Source organism: Psammomys obesus, unplaced genomic scaffold (assembly GCF_907164565.1).
Source record: "Psammomys obesus unplaced genomic scaffold, mPsaObe1.curated_primary_1811, whole genome shotgun sequence".
Taxonomy (NCBI): Eukaryota; Metazoa; Chordata; class Mammalia; order Rodentia; family Muridae; genus Psammomys; species Psammomys obesus.
In genome coordinates, this window is record NW_026596051.1 from 30,456,698 (window position 1) to 30,477,428 (window position 20,731).

Consider the following 20,731-nt stretch of genomic DNA (forward strand, 5'->3'; position numbering starts at 1 on the left):
CTTTAAGCTGAAATTTAGAAGGACAAATGAATGCATGAATGTCAAATGTTCTGGTCTTTAAAAGAATGGTGGCATACACATAAATGGCATTCAGATGACTACTACCAAGAGTTCCAGTTTAGTTTATGAGGGGACACCCTGTCTTTGAAAATATCCTCTGAAGGGCTTTTGGATCTCGGTGGCAGGCAAAATGACCTGAAAAACATATCCTGAAAATTTTAAATAGGCAAAAATAAAGAGGGTTGGGGAATTTCGGGTTTCATATTCTTGAAATAAGACACTTATCTGGGAACCTATTAAGTAACAAGTAAATTGTTAAACGTCAGAAAATGTAAAGTGAACTTGGCAGACATTGTGGTCAAGGAGCAGCCGATATTATACAAAGGATACTTTACAATAAAACTGTCTTCATGGTAGGGGCTTGCACTAATTTCCCGCAGAAGACTTCCAAAGTGGAACGTGACTAGAGGCAAAGAAGATGAAGAATTTAAAATCAAGCGAAGAAGCTGACTCATTTCAATGTTATTTCAAACCTATAGTGGCACTGGTTTCTGCTTAGAGAGCGGGAGATGGTGACTATTGCCAGACACCACACTGAAGAAACAAGAAGAATCGAGGAAATTCGCTTTCAAAACAGCACGGGGGTGGAGTGCGGGTATCCAGAAAGGCACTAAAATAAGGGGCAGCCTTCTAGCACAATGGGTGTTGCTAGGATTTATTTCCTCTTCGCTTTGCCTCCTAAGAGAAGGGGCATACACAATCCAACCCCATTAGCGCGGTGTTTCCAAGTAAGAGACCATAAAGAAAGGGTTAACGGAAGAGGGTGGCTTAGGGTGGGAAGGGAAGCAAGAGGGTTGAAAAGCACTATTTCTAACTTGCTAAAACTCTGAACTTTAAAGCTTCCCAAAATGCACGTGTGTGAGTGTGTGTGTGCCTGTGTGTATGTGTGTGTGTGTGTGTGTGTGAGAGAGAGAGAGAGAGAGAGAGAGAGAGAGAGAGAAAGAGAGTGTGTGCCCGTGTGTGTATGCGCGCGCGCGCAGGCAGATCTATTTCAGTAGAATGTTTTTTGTTTTAATTTAAAATCGCAGGCTCGCGGTCTCGCAGCGTTGAGAGCCCAGAGCGGTCCCCTTTAGGATCCCTCCTCAAAAAGCTGCAGCAGAGGCGCTGCCGTCTCCCTTTATTTACGAGCTGCGTTCAAAGCCGCCCCTCTGCTCGTTCTCCCCCTGGGAACCTCGGTCTCCGGGCTCGGGTCACCTCTTGGGGGGGTAGGGGGGGAGGCCCTGGAGTTGCGTGGAGGGGACTCGGGAACCTCCCTCTAACGCAAACTTTGCCCCAGCCTAGGAGTCTCGGAGCGAGCAGGGGGGCACGGGAACGCGCGCCGCAGCCGCCACCGCCGCCGCCGCCGCCGCCGCCGCCGCCGCCTCCACCCGGCGCTGGCAGCCTGGGCCTCACCTCTCCCGGGCGAGGTGCGGGCTCTCCGCGCGCGGCCAGGGGGCGGGGCGGGGCCGCGGGGGCGGAGCCAAGGGTGGGGGCTCCGGCTGCTATATAAAGCCGGGGCGGCCGCTTTAACTTCGGACTTGGGCTTATTTATTTGCGGAGCGCCTGGACGGCGGAGGTTGGAGGAGGCGGCGGCTGAGGCTGCCGCAGACGGTGGTTAAAAAAAGGAGGAGGAGGCGGCGGCGGCGGCGGCGGCGGCGAGGGATGGAAGCTCCCAGGCTGCGGGGCGCAAGCCGGAGCTGCCGAGGTCTCCGGGGGCTGCGAGAGTACTGAGGAGAAAGGGGAACGTCCCGGGGACCCGCGGGCGACTCCGGAGGCGCGGGCTGGGGTCTTTTTGTTTGGCTGCGCTCAGCGCCCAGCAGCCAGAGCGGACAACTCCAGTTACAACAACCCACCTTCCAGCAGCCAGGCGAGACTTGGGCTGCCGCGTCCGTCCTATTGTTTAGACACTTGCCTGGGGCTCCGGAGCGCCAGTCCCTGCTCAGTCTCCGCCTTCCCTCTCCCTCCACCTTCCTCCCGGGAACGGCGGGTTCCGAAAGCCTCCGTGAGAAGGGAAAGGGCTGGAAGCCAAGCGCTGCCTGGACTGCGGTCGCCGAGTCAGGTGCAGAGTCCGGGGCCAAGCGGCATCTCAACGGCCGGGGCTGGACTCCTTCGGTGACAGTGGGAGACCGGATCCAACGCTTGGGGAAACTTCCTGCACTTTGAGGTTGAGGACCCACTTGTAGGGGCTGCCCAGGGGGTGGCTGAGAGGCTGCGCACGGAAGGACATCACTGTTGTTTCTTCTACCTGTGCCGTCAGGTGTGTGCGGCGGAGCTGCAGCGTATCCCGGAGACCAGAGTGGCTGACTAGAGCGCGCACACTCTCCTGCCGTTGGGCGGTCGCCTGGGGTGTAGGGGCTGCCAGATCCCATCCTCCCGCCTACCACCTAGTCATCCATCAGGACACAGTAGCAGCCCTGGCATCGCGGACACCTGGCCTTTGCTTTGCTCCTGGCTTGACTGTCTGCGAGTCCAGCCCCAGCTAGTACCTACTCAGTCTTTCTAGGAGCTCTGCTACTCAACTTGGTTTACTGGATTTTTTTTTTTTTTCTTTTTTCCTGCGGGGTTGCGGACTAGTGGATATCCCTGCAAGGCTGCAGCGGTCCGACTGCCCTTTTGTCTCTCTGTGTGACCTCAGGGGCAGGCCCTGGTGCAGAGCGTCGCCAAGGACGCCGGGAGGGAGGCGGGATTGCCAAGATATCCTCCAGTGAAGTGCATGTGTGTGTGTGCGAGCCAGCCTTGGCTGTCGGGAGACGGCGAAGACGTGTTGGGGCTGCTGCCGCGGCGCAGGAGTGGAGAGGCCCTGTGAGCTAAGCCCTGCGCCCCGCAGCGCCCCCGGGGGCTACGTGAACACCGGTGCGCCCCCGCGCGCGACATGCCCAGCTTCTCCGAGGGCTCTTTACACCTGACAGGCCCTTGCGCCTTCTAGCTTCCGGGGGACCCACTTTGATCAGGGCGAGCGTTACCGTTCAAGTACCCCTTCTCAGCCTTGTACTCTTCCCACCGGGATCGGATTCGCTGGAGGGTACGTGGGATCAAAAGTCCTCCCTGGTCCTTAAGCAAAGGGCCACCGCGTCTCCGCGGTCACTGTAAGCAGGAGCTCTTTTACCGCCAAGTTGAAGATGCGCTCTGCCCTCCCAGCGGCTTCGGGATCTGCTCGCAGCCTGAGCGTGACCTATTGATATTCAAGACCCGAAGTTGCCCACGGATCTTCTGCTCTGCTAGGGAAGCGCGGAGAGCAGAGGAAAGGCGTGTGCTTCCATCAGCTCTCCTGCCTTATACCACGGTTTCGTCCTACTGTGCGCACAGCTCCCCGAGTACTGTGGGCTGCCAGCCCAGCACCAGGCGCTGGGCCTCAGACACTGCCCGGTTCTCACGCCACAGAGAGCGAAAGAGGAGTCCCTCAAAGCGAAGAGCCTGTTGGAGAAGATGAGTGGCGTTGGCTGGCAAGCACTGTTCCTGTTGCTGGGGTTAGTGTTGTCGATCTTGAACAAGGTGGCGCCTCAGGCGTGCCCGGCCCAGTGTTCCTGCTCAGGCAGCACGGTGGACTGTCACGGGCTGGCCCTGCGCAGCGTGCCCAGGAATATCCCCCGCAACACCGAGAGACTGTGAGTATGGGCGCCTTGCCCTCCCCGACTCTCCCTCACCCCCCGCCGAGGTAACGCATCTCCGAGAGAGCTTACGGCCAGGGGAGCCCACGTGTGGAGGAAACCTGGCCATGGTGCAGCCCTCAGAGGCTCTCCAGCACGCACACCCCGGGGCTGGGCCCTCTGGAAAGGCGGGAGGTCACTAAACTGGGAGGAGCCTTTGCCAAGGAGGGGCGGGTCGCTGGCAGCTGCGCTCGGTCCCCTTTTCCGGTACCCCTTCTCGCCCCTCGCAACTGCTTGAGCGCTGTGGACCAGTTCTTTCTGGTTGGAGGGAGAGGCGCTTAGGACCAGAATCCAAGGATGCCCGGGGCAAGGGAGGCGTGACCGTGTTTCTCAGACTCTGCAAAACGAAGAGTCACCTTGGGGTTGCGAACACTCACGGGTCATTTCAGGACCTGGTTGCCCCAGACTTGGGCGGAAGGGTTGGCAGGCTGCTGAGAGAGAGAGAGAGAGAGAGAGAGAGAGAGAGAGAGAGAGAGGCAGAAGCTTTCTCTCGCGGGCTTTGTGTCCCCTCTAAGTACTGAGGAAGGGGAGATGGAGTGTTGGGGCGCCAGGGGGATCTTTTCATTGTCTGCGGAGGATGAATGCCCCAGGACAGCAACCGTCGGCTCAAAGGCATCACCTCCCTGCCGCGACTTTCTAAAGCCCCTCTCGTGTACAGGGAGGGGGCGGCCCCAGTAGCGGTCCTTAAGTGACTCCAGTGAGCCGGAGACTTCAGAGAGGACTGCGTCCCAGGGTTGAAGTAAAGTTAGCACTGCCTCTTCATCTGGAACCCGCTGCTCCGGGTCCAACCGCCCCGGTGACCCTGTGGCCCGGGCTGCCCCTTGCGGCTCTCCCGCTGCGGCTCTGTGCCCTCGAGCACCTTTCTGGCAGCCTGTGAGCTCCTTCACGTGGCGGCAGCCGCTCCGCCTGCCCCTGTCCGCGCTCCGCTGCCCGCAGACGTCCCCGCCTCCCTGTCTGCGCTCGTCTTTAATGAAGAAATAAACGCAGGCCGGCCGGTGACGGCCCACGCGCTCCCGGCGGAGCACTTCCCGAGTTAGGGAAGCGGCTCGCCGAGGCCACTCTCTTTGTGAAGCGGAGCCCTCCTCCACTTGTCCGCCCCCACCCCCGGGATGCGCCGGGCTCTCTAGGTTGCGAAGGAGCCGGGCAGGCACCGATGCCTGGGCCAGTGTAGCGTGGGCGATTGCGCAGAGACTCCTGTTCTTTGCTAGGACTGCGTTTAGCTGTCGGGAAGCTAAGGGCCTAGGACAGCATTTCGGCACTCAGAGTCATCAGGGCCAATCCTTGCCACCCACCCCCTTATCCAACCGGCGTCCTTCTCTGTTTGAAGGCCCAAGTCCAGGACTTTCTTCTTGTTGGAAGGTTTGTCAACCCCACCTCTACTGGGCCTCTCCCCTGATTGTTTCCTTGCTTCCTAGGTAGTTGGGCCTTACTGCAGGGACTTGATCTAACGCATTTATGTGCTGTTAAGGTCAGGATCGCAAGAGATCACAGATAGCCCTCAAATGATCCTCACAACTTCAAAGACAGTTGGGAGAGGTAGGTGAGGGAGAGAGGAAGGAGCACAGTGAGGAAAGCTGATTTCCTCCTGTCATCCCATGCCCTTCAGAACAGTGCAGATACTAACTTGTCAAAGCACTGGGTTTCCAGAACTGGCAGTGCAGTGCCAGTGGATGAAGAAAAAAATCCTTTATGAGACGTCTGTGGAGGTTTCAGGAAACCGCATACTCAGTGCTGGTTTCTAAAATCCTATCGTTAGCCAAGTAAACGCTCTTAAATACAGATTTCTGCACAAAGTTTGGAAGTCCAAAGCATGTGAGCTTCCAGAAAGGAGCACAGGGAAGTCTCCCCTCAAAGGCTAGTTTTATTGTGAATGAATGAAGCCCGTGCAAATTTACTTGTTGACTAGAAGAGAAGGTTGAGGCTGAAGCAAAGGCGGGTGTTTGAAATGGAACAAACGTGTCAAGGCCAAAATGCTACTTTCATTATTGACCCCACTGGTGGGTTAAAGCACAGTCACAGTAGGGGATGGGGGGGGGGGTAGGAGCTGCAATGAAGAGTTCAGCTTCCCCAGGGACCTCGAATTGTGGGGAGGAAAGGTCTTTGAGGTGCTGCACTCTCCCCTGCAAACTCTTTCTTTTGCCTCAGGAGTTTTGGCCACACTACTACTTCCAGAGTGTTCTAATTAAAAAAAAAAAAAAAAAAAAAAAAAAAAAAAAAAAAAAAAAAAAAAAATCCCCCGAATTGTATGAGAAACTTTTTTTTTTTCCATTAAACTTCCTGAAAGAAACTTCTTGGGGGCTGTGCTAAAAATAAGAACAAAATTGCAGAATGCCTCAGTAAATAAGTACCCACATTCTTCTGGAAACCCAAATCGAAAGCACTCACACACACACAGGCTGCAAACACACAACAAAAGCCGCGGTTATTGATGACATCATCACTTCATTTTCTTGTCATATGTCAGCAAGTTTTGTAAACATGAGACATTTATAAACTTTTATTTCAAAGGCTTCTTCCCTTTTCTCTCCAGCTCGCTTTCTAAGCCACACTAATTGAATTAATTTATTTAAAGCTCTAACATGTTTTAACTTTTTCAAATATGATAGAAATAAAAAAAGGAACTTTAATTTTTGGTTGTCTCTTAGGGATTTGAATGGAAATAACATCACAAGGATCACGAAGACAGATTTTGCTGGTCTCAGGCACCTCAGGGTTCTGTAAGTGTGTTCTTCCTCTGAGTCTTCATTTTGTTTTTAAGATGGCATACTTGGTTATAATTCCTAAATGTTCGTAGTTTAAAAACTTTTCTAAAGACAGAAGCCTTTAAAAAAAACCAAGCAAACAAAAACAAATGAACAAAAAAAAATCTTAAGTTGTGTGTTTTGTTTTGATTTCACTTGTACAACTTTTAATGAAATGTGTTTCTTTAAGAGTGGATGTGTAATACAGATAATAAGATAGAAAGAACCTCAGATTATTGCTTTACTCTAAAGTCCTTGCACTTTAAAAAAAAAGTTGAAACATTGTTTTTAAATATTGGAAAAAATCGGATGTGTTGAGGACATCTCAATTAGTTTGGAATGTTTTAGTGTATTGCTTTCTCTTACTACTGAACCTAAAGTGTCCAGAACTCTTTTCCACAAAGAAAAAGTAAAGAAAAAAAAATTAACACTGAAATCATGCAATCCATCTTTTCAGCAGTTTTTGAGGGGTGTTTATATATCAAATACATTGATTTCATTTTGAGTTGCATTCCTTACATTCTGTAGCTTTATAACTTGTATAAATTGTTGCAGTATGATCATTGCAGTAATTAGTGGGTTACATTAGCTTTGAATTATCCATCAGTTGAGAGTCAATGTTATGTAAAATTGTTACCCTCCAAGTTTGTAAATATTTATAGCCATTGACCTCTTCACTCTTATCCATAAAATGTTATTTTTGAGGCCTTATTTTGGTCCTTATGTCATTTTTCAATTGACTAAAAGTGCATCCATAAGTTAGAATTAAACTATGCATGTGCTGAGTTACTGAATCCCTTAGTTAGGGACACAGGTAAAATTGGTGTGAGAAAAACAGCTTTCAAAACCGCCAAGTGCAACAGTTCCCACTACTGACTTATTTTGGTGTTTAAGGTTCCAATTTTACTTTTCAGTAGTAACTGCTGTGAGAAACTTCTTTAAGACTTTTTAAAATAAATGCCTCTGGTAGAGAAGCTGCTTCCCCTGAGTTCTCTCACCTGCTTCCTTCCTGAATTTGCTAGTGACTCTCAGTTCTGAGCAAAATATACGGAAAGTGAGAAAGGGGCTGCAAGTTTGCAGCTGCTGAGGCACAGCCTCCTCAGATGGCAACGTTAAGAAGAATGTTGGGTTTTGCATTTCAGTCAGCTCATGGAGAACAAGATCAGCACCATCGAGAGAGGCGCATTCCAGGACCTTAAGGAGCTGGAGAGACTGTGAGTATTTTCAGTTCCAAACCCGTGACAACAAGTCTGTATGTTTAAAACCACTTGAATGTCAACAATTATGCCTTCAGTTTCATGGATTAGCTTTCAAAGTTTAAGAAGAAAGGGCACAGATAAGTGGTTTTCTGAAGTAAAAGCAGAGTCCCTGGGTAAAGAACATGAACTTGAGTCAAGGTGTAGAAGTTCAGGGCTTCCCTGAAATACTCATTCCCCATGTAATCATTGCTTTGGCACTCGAATAGGTACATGTATTTGTATCTGTTACTTGTGGTTTATGCAGAAAGAACTACAGGTAATTTTATTCACACTTTATGGAAACTTTATTTGCACTTAATTTTTTCCCCCAATATTTAACACTTACAGTGAACATTGATAAAAATGGCTACTCCCAAATCTGTTTAATCGTTTAATAATAGCTTCTAAAATATTACTGCTGGTAAAAATAAGCTAAAGATTATAAAGATAGGATGTGTTGTCATGTACCACTGGCTTGTTTTTTATGAAGTGTAGATATTGCACTTTAAAGAATATTGTTTTTAGACATGAAAATCATTTTTATTTTAAAGGTATTTTTAAGCTTTATTTATTTATTATGTAAACAATGTTCTGCTTGCATGTATGCCTTCATGCACCAGTGGTCAGTATGGATGTGTAGGAGCCACCATGTGGTTGGCTGGAATTGAACTCAGGGCCTCTGCAAGAGTAGCCAGTGCTTTTAATTCTGAGCCATCCCTCTAGCCCTAGACACACAAATCTCATGGATATATATATTACCTGACTGTCATTGTGTTTACAACACACACACACACACACACACACACACACACACACACACACGATGAAATTTGTATCTGAACTAGAGAAATTATAGATTTTAAAATCTTTTAAGTTTTTTTTTTTATTTTGTTTTGTTTTGTTTTCAAGACAGGGTTTCTCTGTGTAGCCTTGACTGTTCTGGACTCACTTTATAGATCAGTCTGGCCTCGAACTCACAGAGATCTACCTGTCTCTGCCTCCCTGAGTGGCTCCTGTAAGTCTTTATTATTCAAGTTCAGTATGTTTCATTTTTAGGGCACGCAAAAACTGTATCAAAAGCACTAATAATTATTTTAATAAATTTTCATGCCTGCTTTAATAATCACTTTAATAAAAATATAGTTGATACTTCTATCTAAATATGTTACTTTTTTGGCATAGCATTTATTCATATTCAGTGGGCCCAAGAGCAAAGTTAATTTTCAGTCATTCTCTAGAAGTAGAAAATTGGCTTTTAATTTTGTGATATATACAGGCTGTGTTTTTATTACCCCAAGTAAAGCATGGATATTTATTTTACTATAAAAGTCTGTCCACTACAAATATTATAATATAGCGAATGTCACTGTGGAATAATATATAAATTGGTTTAGCCACACTGAGGTACTTTTTGAAGAAATAAAAGCAAGTTACATGTTTAGTTTAGCTCATACCAACTAAATATAGGTTCTTCTATCCATAACCTACCTTGAATATATAAAAGTACTGCAAAAGTATTTATTTTTCAAATACTTCATAGATGTTTGTCTATAGCTGATATGTCTTAGTGAGTAACTCACAAATATATTTTACACCATATATTTTTAATGTATCGCTAACTAAGTGGTAGTTGGAACACTAGCAGTTTTGTTAAGGTGTCATACCGGGGATAGACTGCAACTTGGTTCTGAAACAATGTTTAAATCACAGTATTCCCCAGGGCACTTTCTGCAGCTCACATTCACTTGTGTTGTGATTTTAAATCTTTAGGAACAGAAGAACAATTTACACCTTTTCAAAAATTTTAAAGCCACCTCAGAATTTCAATTTCACTTTCATCTTAAATAGATTAGTTCTTCCTAGAAATCCAAAGATGGCATATAATCTGAAATTTGATTAGAGTTGTAAGTGGATACTATTTTTTTTAACTTTGACTTCCTCTGGGAATGTCACTTCATCTCAGAACAATTTTCTGTTCTACAAAGACTAAGTCAGATGTTGCAAAGTGGGAGGAGGGTTTGTAATTTTGAATGGAAACTAATATATATGCAAGACTCCTTTAAATTACCCCAGCTGTTGGCTGAGAGCAAATATTTCATATTTGTGAGGAAAAGCTGAGAAAATTCCATTTGTTTACAACTGCCAAGTCTGTCTGATGGAAGCGCATTGTTATCTGAGAGCCAATTCATCTCCTTGGGACTCTGGAATTCTAAGCCATTTCTTAGGAACATTGTGGATACACTTATCAAATATTTATTTTTAAATATATTAAATACGGAGTCAGTTTTACTAAGAAATGCATTCAACACTATTGTGAAGAAAACTATTTTAAATTTTATTCAGTTTATTTTTTTAACAATAAAAATACAGAAAAACACCCTACCTTACTTTGTGAATTCCATATTCAAATTATTATGGTGTACAACATATACCCCTATTTTATGTAGAGTCATTAATGTCACATGAATCACTTGCTTTCTCATAAGACTTCAAGGGGCAATGTAAGAAGCAGGAAATAATCAATTGAGTAATGATAAACTATGGACCATATGATCTACATGTTTACTACATGTTTACTAATAAGTTTGATGCAAAATTTCAAATTGATCTCCTAATTGTAAAAAAAAAAAAATCATTAGAATGGTTTATGTTGTAATAGCCATTTATTTAGAAAAGCATGACCTCAGTTTTATTTTCCTTGTATGTAAAACAAAAAAAAATATTAAAAAAAATCAACTTTATTCATGTAAAATTTATGGTTCTAAGTTGTTTTCATTTTAGAATGATACAGTAATAGCATTTGTTAATGTTGTGAAGGTGTTTTGTGAAAACATCAGTTAGGCATTTTTCATAATGTTGATGAACTCTTAACTCTAAAGAGAGGACAGACCTGAATATAAGTAAATAACCTGTATGCTTTTTTATGTATTCGGTTTTCAAACAGTAAGAAGCAAGATCATTTTAACTTTAATTAACATTATGAGATTAGAAAGACATACTTGTAAATCAAAGCACTATAGGCACAAAAGAAGGTTGTTTTTTCTTTTTTTCACTTAATTAAAGAGATGTGGTTAAAACAATGTCAGTCAAAATGGTGAGATGTCCCTCCTTTCTCCATGCCCCTGGCTTCTTTCTTTCCAAACCTTTTGTCTCCCCCTGCTCCCTCCTTCCTTTTCAAGTCACTCCCTTTTGCTCTTGTGGGGAAAATACATCCAGTGAGGAAGGTTTCATGAGCGTGTGGTTATGAATCACTGTGAATGGGGTAGGTTTCAGTGGTGCTTGCACCCCATGAGCACATGTCACTTCCTGTTGGGATGGTTGCTGCCCCACTCCCAGGCCTGACATACACAGTGCTAGGGTGTGTGGAATGCTTTGTCTTGTCAGTGGTACTATTTATCTGGGGAGTGGGGTAGGGATCATGGAGACTGCTCGTCATGCACATTGGAATACAATAGCTTCCTGCTGTTTAATAAGAAAGCTAGAGGAATCTAATGAAGTTATTTTACGAGCTGATTCAATCAAAATCAATTAAACAAAACCCAAAGCAGAACACAAGTTACAGCAGAAAGTTAGGATACTTGAAGTATGCTTTTTCTTATACTTCACAGAATACTGAATAGCTCTGCAGTTCTCTATTAAAAGTGGTTAATTCAAGGTATATAATGTTCTACATAGCTTTTCTTCAAATAACCTTGCAATACAGAAAATTCATAGGCTGCGGAAACCTAGGCTGCACGTTGGCAACCTATGCATAGCTACAGTCGGGGTCTACTCCCTGAGTTCTGCTATTTGGCTATTTATGGCTGTCTGGGGGGACTCTGGCATTCTACTAGTACAATCAACTCCTCCCATATTGAAAACTCCCTCATAACATGAGTGAAACCTTATTGGAAATTCTGATATAATGATACTTCAAAATGAAACACGTGTTTGTCTTGCTTGTGCTCATGGTGGAGCAGCAGCCAGGAATAGAAAACCATGGCTTGGTGTGGACAACATTACAGAAATAGGAAAGCACTTTGGATGTGTAGACAGTTTTAGAGTTCTGGCTGTATAGTGCTGCTTTAGACTCTACTGATGGGAACAGGACAGAGAGGCAGGAAAATAGAGGGGAGCAGGAATGAATGAGTTACCTAGCTGCTCCTAGTTTTTAGGCACCTTTTAATAGTCTCTTGCCTGTCGAAAGCCTCTCATCAGTTGTGCTGTTGTTTGCCTAGCCACATATAAACTCAGCTCCATTCTAAAACCAAGAACATTAAACATGAAAGACTTTTGTAGACCCTGCATTTCAGTTCTCTTTTGAGATCTTGATCATACAGTATCCTCTTTAAAATCTTCAGTTTCCTCGACTTCAAAATAGGAACAGTTCTTAAGGCCCATCTCTTCTACCAACTTCAACAGTCTGCTTTTAAGACAGATACTTCACTCAAACACTCCCAGTTTTATTCTCTTCATACTTAAAGTGACACTTTCAGTCCTAGTGGTTTTGACACTGAATAGTTTGTTTGAAAGAAAAAATATTCTAAAAATATTGTGATGTAGCCTTGTGAGGAATCCTGGGACATAAATCTGATAAATATTTTCAAGTTTTCACAAAGTTCATAATCATAAAACATCACCTTTTAACTTAGAAATTTTGATCCCTTTAGAATAAAGGCCCCATTTGAGCAAACCCTGTATTTCCTGAACAAATACTTAAGAGATATGTTTTCCTCTAAGACGGTACTGAATTCATCCTCTTGAAATGAACATATGATTTATAAACAGGTGACAATGTGAGGTTGGTAGCTGTGGCATAGAGATTATATTGAAGGCTGTAATGCATGAGTTCAAGTGCGGAAAATGCTGTAGAACAGGTCTGAAGGATGGCGCTGTTTAGGCCCTGTTTGTCAATGCTGCAGAAGACCCCTCTTCCCACTAATCCTGCAAGCTTATATGTGCCCTAACACATACATACCTCTTATTGTAAAGAGAATCTCAAAATGCTAATCTCCGTGGCAAAGAATCCAAGTTCATCTCAAAGACTCTTCTCTGGCATCTTACAGTTAACATTGTAACATTAACATCTTACAGTTAAGCATTGTTAACTTGTTAACTCTTTCTTTCTTTTTCTCTTTTCTTTTTTTCTTTCTTTCTTTCTTTCTTTCTTTCTTTCTTTCTTTCTTTCTTCCTTCCTTCCTTCCTTTCTTTCTTTTTTTTTTTTACACATTTTCTTTAAAGAAATATATCAGAGACTGTGTATAATAAAGTAAAATGTGTTAAACAATTGATAGTGGTTAAATGCCTCCACCCAGTGCATTTCTAAGCAGTATGGACAATTTTAATTTATGTTTGCTGATTGTATTCATAGAAAGCATTCATGGAAGGGTGCTGTTACAAGTTTCATGAGAAATTCACTCCAATGTGTTTTTATGGTCGTTGAAGTCAAATGGCAGTTGACACTGTGGACTATTTTATAAATTCTGAAGCAGCAAGGGCTGTTTATTTTTCCCACATCTGTTTTGGGCTCTTCCTTTGTGACAATGTTTGCTGGATGCTGTTTCCTTTATGTTTCTTCTGAAATGAGGAGTTTAGTTTGCACAGTTTCAATGTATTTGTGGTAGCAGTGAATGTCAAATATTTTACATTTAGTTCCGTCTTTCATTGCTTTTGGATACCTTTCCGCTTGAATTAGGCCTTCCAGAGTGCATTTCACAGGCTTGCATAGGCGGGGGGCTTTGTTTCCTCGTGGCTTTCACACATATTGTCCTATTTTCAAAACAAGTTGTATCTGCTGGACTGCAGGGGACATTAATAATGATAGAATCTTGAGGACAAAGAGATTGACGTCAGGTATTGGATGTTGGAGTGTCATTTTAAGAGGTGTTTTAAAGCCTTTACCTTTCCTCTTTATAGCATCTATCCACTCTGAATGCAGTAAGGCTGCCCTGGGAAAGACGCTCTGCCACATCATTTTAGACTGTGGTGATAACGGTATTCATGTGGACAATTCTAGCCATTCCTGCTGTGTGGTGCCTTGTGAGGTTATCTCCTGGATCACTAATGCAAAATACTCACATGTTGTATTGCTGATTGTGGTGTCTAGCTGCATATAAGCTCTCCCCTAGTCTAAATCTGGAAACATGCTCTAAGAAAGACTTCAGAAAATCCTGAATTTCAATAACCCTGTGCAACCTTGATGACTTTGTGTAACCTTTAAAATCCTCAGTTCCTTCACTTTTCAAGTAGGGTTAGTTACTAAGTCCTGTTTTCTACCAGCGATGTAGGTATTAGTGAAATAATATACATAATTTCTTGGAATGCATGGTAACTGTGCTTAAAGAATGGCATCTACGGTTTTTAATACAACTTCTTTTTCAATAGTTGGATTTAAGGATGGTTTGTATCCTAATATATGATGTTTATTCATCTATGTTTGTTACTTTCACTTTAAGTTTCTTCATGGGATCAGAAGAGACAAAGAAAGTATATAGTTTTTCTTATATTTTCTTAGAAAGTATTACATATTCTTTTTTACTATGTAGAGTAACATAAAGTGAAGAGTGAGAGCAAGAAACAGCATTTTTTTTTAATTGAAAAGTATTGGCTTCCCTAACATAGAGCACAGAGGATGAACTCATCAAGAGTGCTGCTGAAAATAATAATAAAGAACCTTCAGCTATATGAAACAAGCTAGATGATAAATTGTTAAAATATAAACTTCAGTTTTATGATAGATAAAAATGCCTACTTTACAAGTGTCAAAAAAATGATGTTTTAAGTGACAAGTAGAAATTTCATCTGGAGAGTCAAAGGGAGAGTAACTAGTCTTAGCATTGATTATTTATGTATGAAGAGTAGAGGAGCAATGGTACATTTTAAAGCAACATTTGCTGAATTCTGGGTAGGCATGATACCTAAGTATATTTACATTGATTTGTGAATACAAAAACATATGTTTTTCACAGGAGTTGTTAAAACTGTTTAAGTTTGAAATTTGAATTAGATGGAAGGCTATATTGAGGTAAAATATTAATTGAGCTGATATGAAAACTGAGAAATGTAAGATGCTATAGCGTCCATCAAATAATAAATCACAGGAGCAGATAGGAGAAAATAGTTTAGAAAAGTGTCTCACTCATGATCCAGGTAGTTGATAATCAGCATTTCAGAGGCCTGCAGTGTTTTGATAGCTCTGAGATCACTCATTCATCTAGAAGTCATATTCAGAAACTGCAGGTGGCATAGATGTAATATCTTTAATTATCTATGGCCTAAGAAAAACTGTCTCAAAGAAACATAGCACACACATCTTTCTAAAAAGCATGACTCACCATCCAGAGAATCCTCAAATGGTCCTCAGATCTTGTGAGCAGACTGTTTCTCAGGGTGATGGCTCAGAACTCGTGTGACTATGCTCTGTCATCTGTCCTTGGGCACAACTGAGTACCTTGTATGGCTCCCATCAATAATCTTATGCAACACTCTTTCACTGTTTTCATGTCCTGGGACCATCACTTGAAATGTCAGCTCATTTATATTGGAGATCACAGCACAACACTCTCTTCTAAGTCACTATCGTGTTTTCTTTGTAATGTTAGAGACATGATTGCTTTTTCTCTAGTTCTTCTTCTGTGATTGTTTTGTGTTTTAAAAGCCATTAAAGCAATTGTAGAATTAAAAAAATGCCCTTTAAGGATTTAACTTCTGATATTTACAAGAATCCTTACTTGAATCCATTGAACTTGAAGGAGTCTGGTGACTTTGTAATGAAATGTTTTCTGTCCATTTACCTTATTACTGATGAAGGAAAACAAGAGCCAAACATAGACACATTCTGTTTTTAGAAAAAACATCAAAGCTAAATTTTCAATTTTTGCCTTTATATATTCTACTTCCTCTAATATACTTACCATTTTGTGTGACATTGCCTTGCATCATGTTCAAAATAAAATATATCATGATTATTTTAGACAAATTCACTTCCATGACAAATAACTAAATTCAGAACAAATTACTAGTGTGTGTGTGCACGCACATGGTTTATGTGTGTGTGTTTGTGTGTGTTCCTGCCTGCACAAGGAGCTCTGCGTGCTTATGTGTGCATGTGGAAGCCACAGAACAACTTTTTGGATTGGCTTCTTTCCTTCAACATCTTTTTCTTTAAAAGGTGATTTATTTTATTTTATTTTTTTTATCTCATGCACATTGGTGTTTGGTGTGCATGCATGTCTGTGAGAGTGTGTTTGGTCCCCTGAAATTAGAGTTAGAGACAGTTGTGGGCTTCCATACGGGGTTTGAGAACTGAAACAGGGTCCTTTGGAAGAAGGCCAGTGCTCTTTCACCACTGAGCCATCTCTCTAGCCTCTCCTACTTTTGTACATTTTCCAGGAATCAAACTCACATTGTCAGGCTTATATTTTTGAGTGGAAGCACCTCATCCACTGAGCAATCTTGCCAGCCTTCCACAGCTAGTGTCCTTTAAAAACTGAATTGCACTCATTTTCATTTGATTAACTCAAAGATATTTAAGAAATAGACTCCATAGAATTGTGGTGTTCTCAAGGAATCTTTCAGCATTACTTTACTCTGAAGCACTGCTGAGGAGCAGAAATGGTGAGTCTCCATGTATGGAATTATACCACCAGGTTACCTCTACTTTTGAGTGGTAGCTTTCTCACCAAACTGCGTGGAGTGCTGCTCATTTGTAAGGATGTTGGGACAAGGGAATGAAGTAATCCACATAGCTTAATTCACATCAGGTATTGTTTTTGGTGAGAGTTAAGAACCACTGGTAATGTGAAAAGGGATACATCAATAAAGAGAAAGACACTGCACGTGCCATGGCCTAAATGTCTACTTTCACATAATATATGGAGTTTTGCTAGTGTATTAACAAGAACTTTAGGAAAAAGCTGTTGGTCCCTGAGATACTGGGTTTATTTAAGCACACTGAATTCCTTCTGCTGTTTAGACGATGCTGAGAATACGTAGTTGGCAGGAGAAGAAGAAAGGGCAGATTTGGAGTATGTAGAAGCATGTTGGGTGGCAGAGAATTGGTTAGCTGGGTAGTGACTAGTGGCTCAGGGAGTATACCAAAGCAAAGTGGTCCTAATGTCAAGTGAATATACTGGGTTCTTACTGAACTGTATCAAAATGCAAAGAGAGCAGTCCCTTCTCACTGTGCACAATAAGAACCTCCTAAACGCCAGAAAAGCTTGAGGAGTGCTGAGTGAGAACAGAAGATTGCTTTGTCTTCTAATACAGTTCAAACCTAGCGAGTTCCAGAGAGAGAAGGAACACAGAGATCGGTCTTCACATTTGAGGCGCTCATAGCCCAGTGGGAAAGAGACCAGCACATGAGTCAATATAATATAGTGCAAGAGGGTCTCATCAAATGCTTTGGGGACACAGCCAATGGAAGTATGGAGTTTACCGAGGATAGCTAGAGCTTCACGGAGGATGTAAGAAACCACTGTCTGGTGGGAAGGGAAAGCTTTTTATAGACAGCTGCTTCTTGCAGGATGTCATTTTGAGTCTTGAAGAAGCATGCCTATTTGGGCTGAAGAATCAGCTGAGCTCTGTTAATCCATTGCTTGGGAGAAGATTAAGAAACCCTGTGTCTGTCATTGTAGAGCTCAGGATAGGCATTTTGTGTACACATCCTCCAAAGAACTCTGGCTCCCCAAGAGAAAAAAATTAGCATTGTCACTATTACAGAATGTAATTTTTTTTAGATGCTTGAGAATGATTTTATTTTAGATGTCTTGTGAATGATGTTTAGGTTCTATCATAACAAAATCACAATTAAGTTACTTTGTTTAAAAGTGGAAAATGATGGATGTTGAAAGTACTTTTCCCTCAGAACCATGCCCACGAAAGAAAAAAAAATGTAGAAGTTTTGGGTTCACTTTAGCCTTATTCTGTGGTTCATTCATAAAAATTAGTGCACGAGCAGGACTAAATCTGCTCTTTCACCACTGATTTTCCTCTTTGCCTTTTATGTACTTTGGAACACATGGTCTGGATTTTGTAGATGAGCAGCTTCCTAAGGTGTTTAGGTAGCCAAACCTCCGTTCGTCCTTAATACCTGCCTCTCACCCATTCGGCAGCTCACTTAGATGTAGACCCTGCTTTTGGACTGTTCTTTTCAGGCAAAGAAAAATGCCTATAGCCACTGTCTGGAATTACAAGTGGAGAGTTTCTGGATGCGGGTCTTCATGCCTTAGGGTAACTTTGAGAAAGGACGCAAGTATTATCACTGGCCTGATGGAGACTGAGTTAGTGTCCTTTTGATTCAACCTGATGAGCCTTTAAGTAAATCAGGACATCATTAACATCTATCCTGAAGATGTAGCCATGTTTCTGCTGTTCTCAAGGTGACATTGTTCTTGGAGGGAGGCAAGCAACTTGTGCACCATTTATGTAGATGTTTCCCATTGGCCACTTATCAATATATTTAGATTTGGGAAAAGCAGAAAAGAAGGCTGTTAATACTCAATTATTAAAATATTCAAATATACAGGTAGGGTTGGATTTTAAGTATATCAATAATAGCATTTTCTTACTTTCTCTAATAGATGTTCACATTCCCAGTGAACTAAAAAATAGATCACATTTTCTTAGAGCTGAAATTTAATTCTTACCCAAAACATCTAAAAGACAAAAGCAGTGCAACCTTTGAAACATTACTTAACCGCACAGAAACTAATTCAATTCAGTTATAGGTCAAGGACTGTGGATTGAGGTTTGAGCTTTGTTGTACTTTGCTTTTACCTGGGAAAACGTCCTATAGACACTGACTCTTGCCCTGCTCCCAGTTAAATAAATAGAGAATAAAATTGAAATTCCTATTTACTAGTAGTTCCTTGGATGGAAATTTTGGCCATTCAGGAATGTATGAATTCTTTTAATACAGTTTACTGTATTAATAATGACTATCCTCTATTGAAGTTGTGTCTGAGTCAGGAAATCCTAGTCCGTCTTGTGTATTCTGCTTGTGTGATATTGCAGGGGCTTTGAGTTTAGGATCTAGGTCCCAGTAATCATCATCCGAATAAGCACAATGGAAAATTGCTGCAGTAGCCATGTAACAGAAGGTGTAGCCATTTAACAAAAAGTGCAGTCATGTAACAAAAAGGGGTAACCAACTTTTGATGGGCAATGCTTAGATTCCCTTGAATGTCATTCCATTGTTTCTAGAAATGCAGGATGAGATATAACTCGACCAAAGCACAACAACTTTGTTAACATAAGCTCTGTCTTTTCTTTCTTTCTTTCTTTTTCCGTTCTCTCCAAAGGCGGTTAAACAGAAACAACCTTCAATTGTTCCCTGAGCTGCTGTTTCTGGGGACTGCGAAGCTCTACCGCCTGTAAGTACACACAAATGCTTGCTGCTGCTTGGGTTGACCCTGTGTTTTATTAATAGTGTTTTGGGTGTTTTCTTGCACTTTCCGGAAATCCATGTGTTCATAGATTCCTAGATTGAAAGTTTGCCCTTTTCCTTTCGGAAATAAATAAAAGCTCCTCAGTGGTTCCAGTGGTTTTGTTTATGCCGCTCTCTGTGGTTTAGGTATGTGTTATTGTACTTGCTTTCTTCTTGGTTGTTTTGGTTATGGTGTAACACAGAGGTTTACCGCGTGCTCAAAGGAAACTTTGAATTTGGAAGGGGAAAATGCTACTGTTCTTCCACTTTTAAAGGAAGTTGACAGTGTTACCTGTAAAGTTGGTGTTCTTTCTGGTAGTTTTTTTTTTTTTTTTTTTTTTATTGTTTCTGAACTTGAGGAATAGTGTTTTTTTAGTTGCTGATATCATCTACCCTAAGGCATTTAAAGCTGTATATTCTCTCATAAATGTTTCTTTTGAAGCCAGAATTACAGACTCTGAAAAGTGAACTGCTGGAAGGCAAGGCTTTCACATCAAAATGCCTCATAGACTGTTAGGGAACTTGTTCTTTTAACAAAGCACATTGTGAGTATTAGGTAAAATCAGTTTTTCCTCCCCAAATGCTTGTTCACTGACCTAATGTGTAATGGTGAAAACACATTTATGAAAGCTTTGAAAATTAGATTTTTCAGCTGTGTGAATGGTGCAGATGGCAGATACACTACAAAGTGTTGGAAAAAATAAATAGCAATGATTATCGATATTCATGTATGCTGTGAAATGACGGCTGGGATATGTAGAGTAAGTTGTCTGGAGCAGTCCCACCTGCATGCTGGGAAAGTCCCATATGGAAGTGTTTGCAAGGAAAGTGAACACATCACCGTCTTCCGAATTTCATTTTGTAGCCAAAGCTTTGTAGCCTATAATTTCAGTATTGTTGTTATCAGTTCCAGAAGTGTATGTGAGTGTTGGAGTGTCTTTTCATAACCACCCTCACTGGAAACAGAATGTCTGCTAGGTCACTCCTCTGATACTTCATTTCACAATACAAACACCATTCCCACCTGACACCCCACATCTCCTTTTTTTCCTGACATCATTTTCCTAAGGAAAGCCAGAATAACTGGCTTTATTTCTCATGTTTGTGAGCTCTGCTGTTTAATGGGTCCTACTCAAGTGTGTTTTTATAAATCAAAGGAACTTCTCTTAACAAATAATATCTAAGGAATATTTTTCCCCAAGGAAATAAGATGTAGCATGCTATAAAATTATATCTTCCTACTATCTACCTACATAGATATATATCAATTGAAACATATTTAAATCATTGCAGTCAGTGTTATAATGGCCAAGTTTGTTTTTAAATAGTATCCCTTTTCTGCTTTAATTGTTGGGGACTGAAGAAACCATAAGAAATGAATTCCTAACCTGTGACTTTGCTAGCTGTGTGCATATAAAAACAGCACACAGTACCTTTGAAGTGTTTCTTTTGTACTGCAGAAACGAACTTAAATGGAATGGTTGTTGTCTGTTATCAGTTGTACTATGAAAAATGTATGAAGTGACCATAGTGGTCTCTCTGAGAAATAAGAGTGTTCAATATTTTCTTTAGAAGTACTTGGATTGATTTTCCCAGTTTTTTTTTTATGGCTTGTAGAAGTTCCTACCAGCAAATTATGCAAGTTGGCATTTAGACCTTTTT

At 42.1% G+C, this 20,731-nt stretch overlaps 1 protein-coding gene across 1 annotated transcript; it reads left to right on the forward strand.

Moving 5' to 3' along the window:
* The first annotated feature begins 1,737 nt into the window (after positions 1 to 1,737).
* On the forward strand, positions 1,738 to 19,020 carry LOC129689009 (slit homolog 2 protein-like). Its single transcript, XM_055624091.1, has 4 exons — positions 1,738 to 3,644; positions 6,332 to 6,403; positions 7,570 to 7,641; positions 18,945 to 19,020. The coding sequence occupies exons 1-4, from the start codon at positions 3,466 to 3,468 to the stop codon at positions 19,018 to 19,020; spliced, it is 399 nt and encodes a 132-aa protein (XP_055480066.1). The 5' UTR covers positions 1,738 to 3,465.
* The last annotated feature ends 1,711 nt before the right edge of the window (positions 19,021 to 20,731 follow it).

Bases quoted from the DNA above. Each gene is read 5' to 3' on its own strand.
- LOC129689009 (XM_055624091.1), top strand. From the start codon at position 3,466: ATGAGTGGCGTTGGCTGGCAAGCACTGTTCCTGTTGCTGGGGTTAGTG. The intron at 3,645-6,331 runs GTGAGTATGGGC...GTTGTCTCTTAG, and splicing joins CCCCGCAACACCGAGAGACT to GGATTTGAATGGAAATAACA. The intron at 7,642-18,944 runs GTGAGTATTTTC...TTCTCTCCAAAG, and splicing joins CTTAAGGAGCTGGAGAGACT to GCGGTTAAACAGAAACAACC.